Source organism: Hippocampus guttulatus, chromosome 22 (genome assembly GCF_054856545.1).
Source record: "Hippocampus guttulatus isolate MCC_2025c chromosome 22, RoL_Hgut_1.0, whole genome shotgun sequence".
NCBI lineage: Eukaryota > Metazoa > Chordata > Actinopteri > Syngnathiformes > Syngnathidae > Hippocampus > Hippocampus guttulatus.
In genome coordinates this window covers 5919352-5935802 of record NC_141282.1, presented here as the reverse complement: position 1 = coordinate 5935802, position 16451 = coordinate 5919352, and the positions used below count along the sequence as shown (strand labels likewise).

The 16451-nt window shown below is 49.4% G+C and overlaps 2 protein-coding genes across 6 annotated transcripts in view; one reads left to right on the top strand and one right to left on the bottom strand.

Annotated features, from left to right (window-relative positions):
• The window catches only part of brd1a (bromodomain containing 1a), a 193298-nt gene that overhangs the window by 91825 nt on the left and 85022 nt on the right, over positions 1–16451 (top strand). For both annotated transcript variants that reach the window (XM_086102790.1, XM_086102789.1), the window contains exons 26-27: positions 7215–7365; positions 8470–8575. The gene's annotated coding sequence lies outside the window, so the exon portion shown is untranslated. The remainder of the gene's footprint in view (positions 1–7214; positions 7366–8469; positions 8576–16451) is intronic.
• Positions 1–16451, bottom strand: part of tafa5a (TAFA chemokine like family member 5a) — a 71724-nt gene that overhangs the window by 6742 nt on the left and 48531 nt on the right. For all 4 annotated transcript variants that reach the window (XR_015099147.1, XR_015099148.1, XR_015099149.1 and 1 more), the window contains one exon: positions 3183–3310. Coding sequence is in view for 1 of the 4 variants with exons in the window: in XM_086102800.1 (XP_085958926.1) it covers positions 3183–3310 (128 nt within the window). In the remaining 3 variants the exon portion in view is untranslated. The remainder of the gene's footprint in view (positions 1–3182; positions 3311–16451) is intronic.

The window sequence follows — 16451 nt, the reverse complement described above, 5'->3', positions numbered from 1 at the left end:
CCTTCCCATGTCTGCATGTCTGCCGTGGCCAAGCAGCTGTCTTCTTCGCGGGGATTCTGTTCAATGCGCTGGATGCGCCCGGAGTACCCATAGGGATCAATTACAGACGCCGGTACCGACCCAGAACGTACGCTGATGGGGCGGGGCGGGGAGATCCCATCAGGATCGTCTTCAACCGGTTCCACAGAGACGCCGAGATGCAGATGATGGGGGAGGGGGGGAAGGGCTCGCAAGGCCGCGGCGGCTACTGTGATTGCGTAAATATCCTCAAAGCAGGCGGCCGACCGGGATATTGTCTTGTGTAAACAACCTTTTGGAAGGATGCTGAGATCTAAACGCGCATTTTTCGACGCAAAGGGGCCACAGTCGGGTTGTCTTACGCGGATCGAAAAATACGAGCCTCGCCTGACATTCGCAGCGCAGTTTTTTTATTCCCACCGAAAGCGGTATTAAGCCTTTGACTTACGTGCCGGCGATTTTGTGCTCTGCGGAATCGGCGGCGTTCAACGGCGCTTAGTCGAATTAAAATTGTTGCTCCATGAATCATTTTGGGGGGGGGAAAAAGCTCGCCGGAAGTGTGACCGTCTGTTGCGCAGAACCGAAATAAGTCCAAACATTGACGTAGCACGTTGAGCCGAATGTCGCTTCACAATTATTGCTCGCCAGACAAAAACAACTTAAGTAATGCCTTTTTTTTTTCTTTTCCCGCCACCACTTCCTCTCTACTTCCTATTTCTGTTTCCAATTGTTTGTCTTATTAGGCTGTCACAAAAACCCGCCGGATCACCTGTGGTGATTTTGATTTTTCTCTTCTAATGGTGCAATCACTCCGGCTCCATCTCACTGAGCATCCACAGGAAAAAAAAAGGGGGTGGGGGTTGGGGGGGGGGGGGTGCTCTCTTTGTTTTGTTTCATCCGCCCGTCTGAAATGGTGGAGGGTACAATGCCGTGTTTTCTTCTCTGGGGACAGCGTTATAGAGGTGGGCAGGAAGGATGGAAAATGTGTGTGTGTGTGTCCACTACAGAATTCACATCATAAAAACAGTTTGACTCAGTTATTAACCCCTTAGCTGTTAAAAAAAAATAATAAATCAAACTCGAAACCCTGCAAAGTGTAGCATTCTTCTCATTAATGACTGATGTCAAGCATTTTTTTCGCGTTTGAAAAAATGATCCCAAAACTGACGCGGTGCCCCTAGAGGCACACCGGGTTAGTGCGCGCACTCAACTCAAGTTGCCAATCATGAATCCATTGACCCGATTGACGCTACGTTTGCGTACTTTTGAATTGCGAGTGGCCACGAGAGCAGCTCTGGCAGCTTTGCGCAACATTTTTTGTCGTGGCGCAGATCCACGAGAGTAGTTGAAGTTGCAATTTAGGTTTCGGTGTTTCGTGGGATCAATTCGATGACATTTACAAGATGTGTTTATGTTGAGGGGCATACGCGTCATTCAGCCGCGTCATTCGTGCGCAACAATCGAGACCACGTTAAGAGAAAGAAAGTCCGAAACATTTGCCTACGCACGCAAACTGCTTCCTGACATTTGTCCGAAATAGCCCCTTTACGGGGCTCGTGGGGCTGAGTCAGATTGACTCGGCTCGGTCATCCGCCCCGCAGGGATGAGCCTGCTTGTCCGCATTGATGTTTTCACACCAACACCTGACGGACAGGTCGGACATGCTCAGTGGACTGTGCGCGAGCCGCCGTCGCCCTCTGGCAAACATCCGCGTGTCGGGCCAGTGAGGCCTTCATACTCGGAAAAGCCTCGGGGGGAAAAGGCGTTTGTTCAAAGTAAACGGAGTAAACGGTTTTGCTTTTTGCATGTTATTCTCTCAAAGAGTCTGGATAGTTTTTAGTCCCCCCCCCACCCCCTTCTTAAACAACCTCGATGGCCTTTTATTTGGACTTGAAAAAATCAGACCACCCCTCGTCTTTGCTCAACGGCGCATTCGTCCGTTTGCGTCTCTCTCGTACTTGGAAAGGAATTTCAAACGCTGACCCCATGACTGTTTGCTGCCAACTACCAAAATCCCTGACAGCGAAAGCTGCTTAAACATGCGCGCCGAAGGGGATAGATGAGCGCGCGTGGCCGTCGGACCGTTTGACGAGCTGTCGGCCGGCTTAAAGTCGCCAGTGATCCAAGCGGGGGTGGTTAGGGGGGGAACCTGTCACGTCCGACCGATGACTGACGTCCTCCAGCGAGATATGAAAGGTACAAGTACGGCGGCAAAGTGGCCGCTCGCGTCAGAACGCGCGTCCGACGGCTCGGCGTTTGCATACGTGCGCAAACGCCGCTCTTATAGCTGTCAAATAGAATAAATGGACACAGATACAACGTTGCCTCTGAGCGCGTGTGCGGGGCTATCTTTGCCCGCCCGGATAACAAACGACATTGTCGGTGAAACGTAGTCGAGTGGCTGTCAAACCCCCGTTGGAGCGCGAGCAGGTATTTCCGGCCGCGCGTCGTGGCCCGCGGTCGCAGCTAACCGACGTGCGCGTTCGTCGTTCAGCACCGAGGCATAAACAAGTTGAGTCAGCCGATGACTAAATTATGACAGGATCCGCTAATGATGCTCCGGCGCGCCTCACTCAGCCTTCACCCGTTGACTTTCGCAGATAAGCCGGGGCGGGGTCGTGCGCCGGAGACCGCCGCGTATGTTGGGGATGAGATTGTACCTCGCTTGGAAAAGGAGAAAGCGCGGATGGAGACGTGGGCGAAATGACAAAGGTGGTAATAACCAATACGAGCAATTTTGCCTTTATGAAATCACTCCTCCATGAAGAGCGCCTCCATTTTGAGATAATGCCGAAGAGGGGCGGGGTGGAGGGGGGGGGGCTTAATGTAAATTTAGATGAGTCGAAAACAAAGAGAGGCTGTAAAGTGAATGTTTTTTCTGCTTATTAATGAGCCGCAATAAGAGAGGGATCAGCATTAGGTCGCAATGCTTGGCGCTTAAAATGATTTTAGTGGCTCACACGGTGCAGGGGAGAGAGTCCCTTCAAAATGTAATGGCGCATTGACGTCAAGCTGCTCGTGGTGGGGCGTGATGTTAAATTGCTGAGCTTTTAAAAAAAAAAAAAAAAAAATGTTCATTCATTGACAAAACAAAGGATCTTTTTTTTTTTTTTGGGCCAGCCCAATTATAACGCCGCCCAGAAGACGGGGCGGCCTGAACTTACCGTGGTTGTCTTGACTCGGCCTCCGGGCTGCGTGCAAGTCCAGCCGGATTTATTGACCAACAGGTCGCAGCCCTCGTCCTCCAAGCACGGCAGCATCTCGCACCACTGCTTTTTCCGAACAATGGCAGCTGTTGAGAAGAGGGAGAGAACGATTAGAGCGGGGGCCGGGCTGGGGGGGGGGGGGGGGCGGGGGCTGTTAGGTCACGAGGGGGGTGGGTAAACGGATGAAGAAAAACCATCGAGATGGCGGGATGTAAAAAGGATTAGCATGGGGGAGAAGAGCGGAGGGATGCGCGCGGGCTGAACATGATGGAAAAGTGATGGGAAGGAGTCGGTGGGGCGGGGGTCTGTGGGGGAGGGGGATATTTTACAATACACATACTGCCAATGGAGTGAAAAAATAAGTGGATGGGAGGGCTGTGGGACGTGAAGAGCAATGAAGCGCAGACACAATTGAAAGATACGAAATGAGGGTGCTGACAGTGAGAGATGAGGCCAAGATGGCGCCGATCGGGCAGATGGAGAGCAGCTCCGATCAGGCGGGTCAATGCCTTCATGTGTTACTCAATCCAGGCAAAAACCGTCTCATTTTCCAAACAAGCGCTGAGCCTCCCGGGCGTCCTTTCTCGACCAAAATCGTCGCGCGTCTAAAAGAAAGCCAGAGTAGCTTGCCCTGGTGGATGCTGATAGACACTGTTGGGAACTCCAAAGGTGCTGAGTGGGAGTTGGGGGTGGGGGGTGAGTGTGATGAGTGATTCACTCTGGCACACTGACACGGAAGAGCAGTTTGAATCATTTGAGAAAAAAAAAAAAAAAGCGATCGATCCATTGAGCGCCGCGCGGGGTGGGCCAACACCACAGTCAAGCTGGGCGGTTATGTGTTCTCACTCACTATCGTGCGTGTGTGTGTGTGTTTTTTTTCTTTCGCCTCCGCTCTGAGCGGCCGGCACAAGCCAGAGGGGGGGGGGGGTTGCCATGGCGACGCACACGTCCAATGACAAAACATAGAAGTGATTAGAGAATGTCGTTTCTGTGGAAATGGCCCCGCGGTTGCTGAAGCTTGAACCGAAACGCTGTTGAATGTTGAATGACGGGCTTGAGGTTGGAATGATTTGGATTGCTCAAGAAACGTGCGAGGGGGGGGGGGGGGGGGAGAAAAATGCAGCAAACATTTCACCGTTTTGTAGTTTCCGATTGTCTGCCTTTTCTTATGAAAAAAAAAAAAAAGCGGACTCTGCGCTTGGCAATTTGGCCCGCGCAGCCCGGTTTGAGAATCGCGGCGCAACCCCGACTCTTTGTTTTAAATCGCACGCGGCCTAAAGTGCCGCCTTGGTTTCTTCTGCTTAGGGTCATGACCTTGGTCAGAAAATGGATTTCACTCGTATCTTAAGGGCTTGGCTGTATTTGGGTTGCGGGTGATCTGAATTTTGTAATGTGCAAATTGTTGTACTTTTTTGCCCCCCCCCCCCCCCCCCACCCTCCCTCCAACAAAAAACCAAAATCAATGCATTTTCTTCCTCATCTCCTGAGACAACTTTCTCATTGACTTCTCCTGGTCCATGTTAAGTGTGGTACACACCACAGTGACTACTTGTCAGCCTTTCTGATGACAAATTTGTGATGCTAATTAAAGACTAGAGCGTGAACAGGACAGTTTATGTGCTATGATGCATTCGCACGACATTCCTGTAGGAATTTCACCCCCCACACCCCTACCCTCCAAATTCATTTAAATAATGCCGCATTTCCACAACACCTTTTATATGCATGAAAACAGAGTTAGAGCGTCGAAATGACTGCCGGGCTATACTTGCAGGTGTATGTTTATTGAAGCCATGCATCAGGCCGCTTCAAGGTTGCATTTTCTGCCACTCATATTGGTTAGTGCCGAGCAGCAGCAGCAGCATCAAATCAACATTATTCATCATTCCCCTCCTGCGATGAGCTGCTTGTAAATTGGAGCTGGCGCATACAAATAAGTATCCGCGCGCGCGTGTGTGTGTGTTTCCTTCTCCTCGCTCTTCATCAATTCGGTCTTGCACACCCCCCCCCCTCCTCCTCCTCCTCCTCCTCTCCACTAATGCGCCGCCATGTTGCTCAAGCTCCGACGAGTCAAATAACCTTTTAAGCCAATCCACTGCGTCTTCATTTCACCTGAAGTGCGATAAATCTAGCAGCTCCCCCCCCCGCCCTCCCCGGGCTCTTCATCCTACTGTAAGAGTAAAATGTCCCAGTGGCACATGCAAGTAAGCACGTCCTAGCACAAGGCATAAGCACACAAAAGAGGCGCCCGCTCCCTCCTATCATTCTCCTTTTATTGTTGGAAAATTGGCAATTTATCCCCGCTCGGCTCTGCTCGAGCAAGTGATAAACATCAACAAACCATATGGAGAATCTCCAATATTTTGTGCATGGACTTGTTTTTTTTATCTTAGCTTCCGACTGGCTGGGAAGCACTGATGCTTACTGATGGATGCATTTAATAGTTCAGCCTGTCACGATACCTTACGAGCATCGATGGATGAAGAAATAGAAAGTAGTTTGTGGCAAAGTGATCATTTTGGGACCGGTTAAGTAATTTTTAAAAAAAAATTTCTTTAGCGACGATTTATCATCACATCCCAAGTTTTTGCCTGGCAAGGACAGCGCAAAGTCGTCAGCGACACTCCACAAGTTGTTCCTCACGCTTCCTTCTTCACACTCGCCGACTTCATTTCACGCCAATGACAAAAGCCCCAGAAACACAACTCGACCAATAAAGAGCCCCCGAGAACGAGGAGTCCCCGTACGCATGGTACGCACGCTTCAATTTTACGTGTGTCATGTGGTCCGGAACGGCCTCGCCTCGTTATGATGCACGTTTAAGCGCGGCCGCCATATTCTCGGTCCCATCAACATGCACCTGCGTCCTATTTTTGTGCCGGGCCCCGTCGTGGTGTGTCACTGGCAAGTTTGCGCGCCGTGACATTGCCTCGGGCCTGCGTTCGTTTTCTGCACGGGCGTATGTGTGTGCGTATGTGCGTGTGTGTGCGTGCGTGTGCGTGCGTGTGTGTGTGTGTGTGTGTGTGTGTGTGGTGACCATCCGGTATCGCTGATATCGTTCCGTCGCAGATGTGCGCTGACATTTCCACGCAGCTGAGCGACAACACTAACCCCCTGATTTGTTGACGCGCGCACACACACACACGCGAGAAGGAGAGCCCAGAGGAGGAAAATGTCAGCCGTGAACAAGCACACGTGGGAAATGTGATCATTTTACACCAGCGTGCCACCACATTGGCGCCAAGTGTTGCACTCTTGGCATGTAGCGCACACATCGACGGGCAACTTCATAGCACAAACGTCTCTTCGTACGTGTTCCACCATTGAAATTTCAAATTGAAATAAGAGTGTGTCAGAGAGGTGCTAACGTTGCACACAGTGTGGTCTTGGTGTGTGCAGGGGGGGTGCACATCCACATACTTAGCTTGCGCTCCTCCCCTACATCACCCCCCCCCCCCCCCCACCCGCCCCCCTCCAGGCCGAGAAACCAAAAGTCATGTCGCGTCGGCGGCGAATCGCGGACGCGAGCGGGGCGACGTTGGTCTTTGCGTTTCAAGCCGACGAGTTTGCCTGCCGCAATGTTGTCCGTTTAGCCTTCTTCACCTCCGCGTCCACACTAATCCGCCTTAAATTATGCATAACCTTTACTTGGCGGAGGCCCGTCCACCAATAAATCAGTTTATTCCCTTTTTCCCCTCCTCCTTATAAATTGTACTAAACAAATTCCAATTAAGTGAAGCGGCAATACGGCGTGAATAGTAATTTCCCTCTGAACATCCCCCAAAGAGGATAAGACCGCAATCATTGGCATTAATGTCGAAGGCGGCTTATGGCAGCTTTTGCTAAAATATGCTCACCGCTTGTTTTTATCAGGTCAGCGGCTGCGGTTTATGCAAAGGCGAATGTTCGCCTAGCCAACAGCTAACCTGCTCCGCCACTTCGTTATTTCGCAAGTATCATTGCCAACGCTTTCTTTATTTGACTTTTCAGGTCACGTGACAAAACGAAGGGGGAACTGCGCTTTCGGCTTCTCGTACCAGCGATGACTGATAGCAGGACCCAGTCGCCCCGGTCCGGACCCAGACGCGGCGGTCCCGGAACCTCTGTGACTGATAACCGATGCAGAGTCCCTCAGACAAGCGTGAGTGAGACAATAAATGAGGCGCGCCTCCGCCGGAGGGCGAGTTATGTATTTAGAGCAATTCCCGGCTCAGCACCGTATCCATCCTTCCCTTTCCTTGTCTGAACCTTTACCTCCTCTCTGTCCTTTGCCTCCAACACCCCCCTCCCCCACCCCACCTGGTAGAGCTGTCGCACCAGGAAGCGATCTATTTTACACTCCTCCACAACTCCTCTTCGCCAGAAAAGTGCGGCGTAACCGATCAAAATCTGCCTCCGTGATTGATTTTTATGGTCTTTTGGGAGGAGGAGGGGGGGAAAAAATAATAGTAATCCTACAACAAACTGGATGCCAAAAACTTTTCCACTTATGCTTTTGATGCATTGGGCAGGACTGAAATTGCACAGTGCTTGTTTTGGTGCGGGCGAGAAAGAGAGGGGGGGGGAAAAAAAATTGTCTCAACTTTGCACGGTCGTCCATCCCAAAAGTCGATGTAATGAACATTCCCTTGATTTGTTGCCATCCAAACTTTGTCTCATCCACCTTCTACTGTGAGGTGGTTGCCATATAACTCTCCGTGGCACTGCCATCCCAGACTAAAAAAATAAAGTATACATTCGCTGACAAAAAAAAAAAGGCTTCTCCGCAAACACGCGTGTGGCTCGGTGTGTCGACCGCACTCGGTAAGTGTGTAAGAAAGTGTGGCTGAGGGTTGCGGAGGCTGACATTTCAAAGGATCAACGAAGATCAATAGCAAAGGTCAGGAAAACAAGAACTCCGGGCTTGTTGCGACGCACGGCACAGGATGTTCGCCGGCGGTCGTCCTAAGCGGCTTGTTTTTAAACCGGTATGAAGCGGTCTGAAAGTTTTCGTGGGTGGGGGCGGGGAGGGGAGGGTTGAGGTGCACCGTGTCGGTCGGCGCCGCTGTCAGTTGGCCAGGCAGCCATTCTGAGGTCAATCATGTGCACTGGGGGGGGGGGGGGGGAGCAATCTGAACTCTGGATTGTAAAGAAGAAAATCGATAGCTCATTTGTCATTAACGTTGGAAGCCATTTTTTTTTCAATGCACTTTTCCCAATCCGAATGAACCAATCATTCTTCTCCCCCCCCCCCCCCCCCCCCCAGGGCCTTCCCCATTGGTCGGAAAGGTCTCCTCGTACAAGTCTCCTCCGTTCTCACTCATTCCTTTCAAGCACTTCCAGTCAACCTCACCTACGTTGGGAAAACAGAGGTGAGTGGTTCTGTTTTGATTTCCTGATGACGTCTAGCGGAATTACAGCCAAGCCCCATTCATTGATATGCACTGTTCCCAAAAACATTTTGCATAATTTTACCGCTTCCATATTCTCTTAAACATATTTGAGCGCCCCTTGTCACTGAATTTCTAAACACCTGTCAAGCCCTTACATCCCATAACAATCGCACTTTTTCGCGATGGCATTTAGCGGTGTCTGTGTGTGTGTTAACGGTAAGTGAGCTGTATTTGAAATGTGACCGTCTCTTTGTTTGATGTTTACTTTGACACTAAACCAACTACGAGTGGCAATAAACCGGTACGATGAAAAATATATAACGGAGGGGGACCATTGTACGCAGATATAGTTGGGTATTTGGCTTTTTTTTTTTTTTTAAGCCATGACAAAGGTTTTGCGGTGCTTCTTCGCTCGCCCTTTCTTCTTCTTCTCTTTCGACAAAAGAAACAGCTTTTCGGCGACACGTCTGTAGCGATAGGAGTGGGTGTGTAGTGGGAGGGGGAGAATGGCTTCTGCGGTTCTGCACTGATGGCCTTTTGTGTTTAAGTGGGAGAAGGGCCCGAATGTTTCTGCCACATGGCCGCTGATGCTGAACGGCGCTGGCAGGTGGATTATACCTCGTGCCGCTGTGTCCCCGGACAAATTTAAAGGTAGCCCGGAAACTCGGCACCGGGGGAGAATGTCGGCACACGGGAGGGTCGGCCCCTTCTTCTCATTTTTGTGAGCGTGCGCGCGCGCGCGCGTGTGTTCCATCTTTCTTTTCCGCTCTCCTGAACTTGTATTGCACACAAATCCCATAGAACCGCTGGTCAGAGCCATTCCCTTCCTGTTGTGATCATCCTCTGACAACTAATTAACTGACAGAGGCGGTCCCCCTCGGGGACGGGGCATAAATGCGACGGTACGACAAGAAACGATTTGTACAAAATGATGATTGCGTTCGGCAATGTAAAAGAGTCGTCCCGCTCTCGTGCGAATCCCTAACCCGAAACTAGATTTGTGTCATAAAACTGATTTTTATTGTAAAACGGATTGATTCTAATACGTATTATTATTATTGATGTGATGGCTGAAAATTTGCAAACAAAAATCCATCCAGCAAAAAAAAATAAAAACTAATAATAAATTAAAAAAAAAATAAATGTCTGTGTCATGTGCACCATTGCAATTGAAAAGGTAAACACGGGGACAAGTAGAGTTGATGCTTTGGCGGCGTAGATGAATGGCAGGGAGTGCAAGATAAGCGGCCACTCAGAGTGAGTCAGCCAAGTAAGTGGGTTTTCGAGTGGCCAAGTGCTATTTTAGGGGAGACAAAGCGCAGCCGTGCGGGACCGACGGCCATTAGTTCGAGGAGGAGACTAACAGTGATAAACATCCGTATTTCAAAAACATGCGTGCCATGAAAATAGCAGTCCGTGGCCTCCAAACATAACGGGCACAGCGCGCAAATTGAAATCGCTACGACAGTTGGTGCGCACGCTCGACGATCCCATCTTATTTCGTTCCGCGAAGAAAACGACGACTCGTACTTTTCCCTGGGGGTTGACACCTTCTCTTGCTCTCCTCCACACACGGAATCGACTCGCCTTTTTCTCCATGACTAGAAGTCAGGCCTCTGGTGGCCTGCTCCTCCTCCCCCACCGCCCCACCCCCGCGGGCTCGCTGTAACTGCCCGTATTGACTTTGTCCCGTCTCGGGAGATGACGGCGTCTCCCGCGGGACGAGCGCCGATGCACATCTCGCAAAAACGGCCGCTCTCTCACAGACGCTCTCGGGACACTTGTATGTATGTATGTGTGCGTGTGCGTGTGTGTGTGACGGGAATCCAGCTGGAGTCAATGTCATGTAGACATTGCACAGCCGCGCTCGCCGCTTCACTTGTAAAATGTTGGGATTCTCAATTTGATATACACTCGGGGGATGTGCTGTACCGCTTTTTTTTTTTTTTCAGACCGATACCAGTACGGATATCAAGATGTCAAACTGTCGCGGTTTTTGTGCCAACTACTGCCGAGGAGGCCTTAACTCAATGTTCGATATATTTTTGCCATAAGTTTCTGTGGCTGCTATCGAAAGCCCCCACGAGTACCCCATACCTTAAAAATAAGGTCGTATCGGCCCGATCCCAATACTTTATTTCGATACTTGTCCATTCCTAATTTCAGTGCTGTATAAATAAAATGTAGTTACTTCGTGGGCTAAGGTGTGCGTGTCCAAAATGGCGACCGGTTGCTTTTTTTGCAACATTGAAAACACAGTTGACTTTGACTTAATTTAGTTCTTTTGCCTTTAATAAACACAAGGCTTAAAAAGTAGGTTGTGATTTTAAAAAATGACATCAGAGACAGTAGTCGCGGCGCTTGACTCTTTAAGCAAACAGATACCTGAACACAAACTGTACATGAACTTTAGACCGATAACATAACAAAACTCGCAGGCATGTATTCTTTATCCTCTGTGGAAAAATGACAGCTATTACTGCAGCGTAAAGAGTCTCTGTGAAAATCTTTGTTTGTGCCTCGTTTCAAAGGAAAATACATGCAGCCACGTGCTAGCGTTCCATTTCCTGATCTTGCTCCCAATGCGTACTTGACATGAAGGAGCACAGTTGCAGGCAGTAATTGAAAATAGGCGGGGCATGAGCTCACGCATCAGCTCCATCCTCCACAGGTTTGACATTCAAGCTGATAGCGGCTGCCGCGCGTGTTGTCGTGTTTATTTGCCACAATTCTCCCGAGAACAGTCACTTTCACTTCACCTCTTCTGCATGAATTATTTCCATTTCATTTCTAAACACCTGTCAAGTCCTTGGGGAGCGCCGCAATCTGTACGGCGGACATTCCCAAGGAGAAAATTGAGAAAACAGGAAACGCCACCTTTTGCTCCCCAAAACACATTTGTACAACCTTTGCCCTTTTCGAAAGTGCCCACGCGTTCGTGTTGTTCCTCTCCTGACAACACCCCCCCCGGCCTCACTTTAGCCCGGCGCAGATTTGCGCAAAGCGCGCAATCACCTGACGCGAGGCTTCCCCTTCACGTCTTCCATCTATCAGTCGTGCCGTGACGTTTGTGCCCTCTCTGTGTCGGCGAGTTTGACGCACTCGACCGTCGCCCTCGACTGTCTGCCTGTTGAATAGATTTCTGCCATACCCCAAATTGCATGCAAACATGCACCCTCGTGGCGGCAAACGGCCGTGCCGTCATGACACGTCGACACCCGCGTATCCGAGTAAATAGCCCGGCTCCCCTCTACGAGTGTATTATTAATAGAGAAGGACACAAAGTTAATCTGATGGAGGGTGGGCAAGAGAGGGAGAGTGAGCGAGCATACTGCATTAGAGCACGTGTGATTTATTCGCCCCTCTAGGTGAAGGAGACCCCATTTGTATTCATTTGCCTTTATTTTTATCCCAGATTCATCTGGCCTTCACGCGCCTGTCGCCGCCGTGCTAATATTATTTTGGCCACGTGCGGCTCCGTAACGCGCTCTTATAAAAATGACCCCACTGCGGCTGCAAGATGATGCGCGCAGATGAAGGAAGGGGGTTGCGGCTGTATTTGATATCATTCATCTGATTCGATTGTGTTTATTTTGTTGTGTTGTTGTTGTTGGTGGTGGTGGTGTCTTTTTTTTATGGGCCGGTTAAAAGTCTCCCAGGGACAGGATGGTGAGAAAGGTGGGGATAATGATGTCTGTCTTCCTATGGGGGAGCACGCAAACACAAACGTGTACACTAACATTTTTACAAGCCTGCTGCGGCCTGGCTAGTGTGTGTGTGTGTGTGTATACGCGTGTGTTTTTCTTCTTTTAAGGCTGGCAAGGTGAGCCAGTGGTGCTCCAAGCCAAGGGCAAAGACAACAGTGACCAGCGAGCTCCTTTTGCAGAACAATTAGATGGGAGTGGAGGGTGACTGCAGTTGTGTTATATAAGCGCACGCGCCGAAATGAGCTGGGGGTTGGGCCTGAGGGGGTGCACGTGAATGTTGGCAAATAGAAAAAAAAAATCCTTACATTCGTTCGTACAAACGTTCTAAAAAAAATGCAAATCTATGCTGATAAAAAGTGAAGTACAACTGAACTGTGCTGAAGTAGGGATTCGTTTGTTGACCACTAGGTGGAGCCCACATCCCACTCTTTGAAAATGATTCTTTAAAACAATTTGTCCAGATATTGATGTTAGTATTATGAAATTAAATTCCTTTCCCCCCCAATAAATAAATAAATAAATAAATCCCTCACTTATTGATTATATTGAGAATTTTATAGCTAATTTCGATGGACTTAAAGCACACATTGTAACAAAATCTGCAAACAAAAACAACCCAGTATTTTGTGTGTGTGTGTGTGTGTGTGTGTGCTCATGCGTATGCAGCTTGTGAGAGATTCATTTGTGCGGCGCTATTCATGCTAAGCTAGGCTAAAAGCTACCGACTTGCTCCATACCCTCAAAAACGAGAGTGCTATTAATCTCCACTAAGAGAGCAAAGGCACATATTTCCCTCGATGACAAATGAGTCTTTTTAAACGTGTTCAGATGATCACACTAACAGGAACCGAGCGTGTTTTTTTAATGAACCCCGCACCGGTAACCTCTCGCGCTCGCTCTCTCCTCCGGTTGTGCCCGCCATCCGTCCGCCCGAGTGCACCCAGCTGCGCAACAATTACAGGTGGGTGCGCAGGCGTGCACAATAACCAGACGCATGCATTATTGAATGAAGCCGCGTCGAGACGGAATTGCTAAGCCAACCAATAAAGGCAAATTACCCAAGACAAAAGCCCGGCGAGGCGGCGGCGAGCCCGAAAGACAAAATGGCATCGCATTAATGAACAACATCATTTCTGAAAATGGAGGGGAAGCGCAAGGTTGCGTCTATCAACGCAAGACGGAGCGAGTGTGTGAAAGAAAGCAAGGAGGGAAGAGATGGAACACAAGATTGACTGGCTAATTATGCGTTTTATCATTTCAGTCACGATAGAGTGCCTCCGTTTTTATTTTTTTTGTTTGTTTGTTTTTTGCCGGTCGTAGCAGCGCGGCCGTTGCTGCGCTTCTTTAATGACATAGATAAAGAAAAATCACAAGCGAGCTTTATTTTGATTAAACCGCATTACTTCCTGTCTGTGGAGCGCGCGCGCAACAACCACGGCGCCGTGAAAATTAGCCGACGTGAGCCTAATGGTACGTTACGAGGCGTTGGGCGACAGCGTTTGTCGCCCAACGCGACAAACGCCTTGTTTGTTAGTAAAACGGTGATTCCCGCGCATTCGTCTGACGTGGGACATCGCTGGGTGCGCTGAGGGGTAAATGATCCCGTTTCGTTTCATTGGTCCGAACGTTATCATTCGTTTGTAATGAATATTTTGTTCGTGTATTCAAGCAGTACATTAAAATGGCAAACGGCATAAGTCACCTGACTGCGACGAATCATCGATTAATCAACACCTATTTAAAACGATGAACGAGTTGATTGCGAATAACTTTTTTCCGTTGTTTAAATTAAAATTAAACAGTCCAAATGCTTAAAATATTCTCCAGTTTTTTTTTTTTCCCAGTATGGTCAAATTTTCACTTGCACGTCCGTTCGTGTATGTGTTTATTTACATCAGGAGGAGTCCGCCGATGGAGTCCTACTAAACTTTAGCGTCGTCAAATGTTTCAAATCGGTGATCATTCCTACTCTTGTCCACTTCAACCTGTACTAATATTTTTGATTTTGTCCAGGGTGCTAATAATCCCCCCCCCCCCCCCCCCCCTCATTGTGGCTCACGCTTAATGTAATTCAAATCCAAAATATCGGCGCCAATCACCTTTTCCCGATTTGAAGTGGACAAGAGTAGGAATGTGCACATGAATTTGGAGGTGGGGGTGGGGGGGTGGCGATTGAGTTTCAGATACGAGGTGACAACCGAGCCAGGAAACAGGAAGAGATGATCGCCTCGTGACTAACGGCGGTTTAAAAAGGGAACCCAACTCGCTAGACAGCAGATGGACTGGAAGTGCGTTTGTGACTGAGTGACGAGTTGGAGCGAGCGAGCGAGTGAAGTCTTGGAATCCGATTGCAGGGAGACACTCAACAGATGATTGGCTCGCCTCATCTCGGCTTCCGTCAACAAGTGGCAATGAAAGTCCATTTGCGGTCCCCCGGGGCGTCGCTCCCGGTGCGCCACGGGCCAACGCGAAGACATTAAATATGGAATTACTGGAGAACCAGCTGTCTCTTCGCATATTGCGGCTCCGCGGTTGCCAGAAGGGGAAACGTTTATGTCCGTGCATGTTGCTGGAAATCGAGTCCTTATCGGACGACAAACTAATATTAACGCGAAAATTATTCCAAAGAAACCGCGCCGTACGCTGACCCTGTAATAAGGAGAGTACTGTCCGTCATTATCATGGCAACCCCGCATTCAGTACAACGCACGCCTTTGGTGTTGCTACTACGCGTGGCTGTGATGCCTGCAATCTTTTGTCGCTTGACAAAAGGGGAAAAAAAAGAGGCACTCTTGATTGAAAAGAAAGTAGCAGGCACGGCGAACTCACATTTAACGAAGCATCACAGCCAATTTGGCCGTGCCGAAGGACTAAAATGAAAGCCCCCCCCAAAAAAAAACGTAATCCACTTGGCAATCTTGACACTTTCCAGGCCCTCTCCCCTTTAAATTGCGGCCTCGGCCCCGCGGCGCCTGCGCGAGCGGTAATTATTAATTAATTGTTTATAGCCTGTGGCCGGGCGAGCGGACAGACACGGCCCCCTCGGATGTGTGCTCACAGCAGGGGAACTGTTGGCTTCCAATTAGACCAGCCAGGTGGAGAGCACGGCCCATCAAACACTGAAGTGCTAGCGAGCGGACTTCTGGGAAGCAGGTAGCGCTTTGGCCTCATCACCTTGCCTGACAGGCTTAGTTTAGAACAAAAGATTGCATTTCCTTCGGGGGGGGGGGGGGAGTGTCATTGGCGATGCAATTGCAACCAATTGCACGAGACATGTAAATAAACAAGAATTTGAACGCATTTTTTTTTTTTCGTTTTTGCGAGCCATTGCCAAACTCAAATTTGCTTCAGTGAAACTGACTGTTTTTAGAATGTGGGAGGAAAACTCACAAACTTTGCATTCGGTCAGCGCGGCTTCTTTTTATGCATAAATGACCCCCCCCTCCAACCGGCGGCTTAGGTAACGACGAGACCGTCGAGCCAAAAAAAAGAGCCGCAAAGTGTCCGCCGGAATATTCAGGGGGCTTTGTTCTCATTCAAGATGGATGAATGCAAATAAAAGGCACGCGGGCAGCAACGTACTCCACCGCGGGGCATCAATAACCAGGTGACGTCAGCGGGCACCTGCGTCCACTTCATCACTTGGGCAGATTTACGGAGGCGGAGACAAACGAAGAGAAAGCCACAATGTGAGCATGAATGCAAATTGATCGAAAGACCGATGCACGACGTCAGCCGTAGCGCGCGTGTTCGTCAAATATTTACCGTCAGAATGCGCACGGAATGACAAAGTGCATATTCGTCATTGACTGGATTAATCCATCTATCAAATTGCGTTGCATTGTAACGAGCTGCCAACGGTTTTCAGGCTTACGGAACATACGGAAAGGGGATGCGGAATTATTTCGATGCGCTGTGAGCAGTGTTCAAGAAGTGTCCTCCGTGACGTAACGTTCCGTGTAAACAAAGCCGGAGTGCGGAGTGCACGTCGTCAATTGGAGCGCCGGTAAAGAGCGAACGGGCGTCAACAAATGTGACCTTGCGTATTGTGGAACTCAGCGGGGAGGAATCGACAAAGGCGGTTTGCGGATCGGAAAGTTACAATAAACGATGTTATTCCTATGCTAATGTGCGCCTTTTCAGCCATT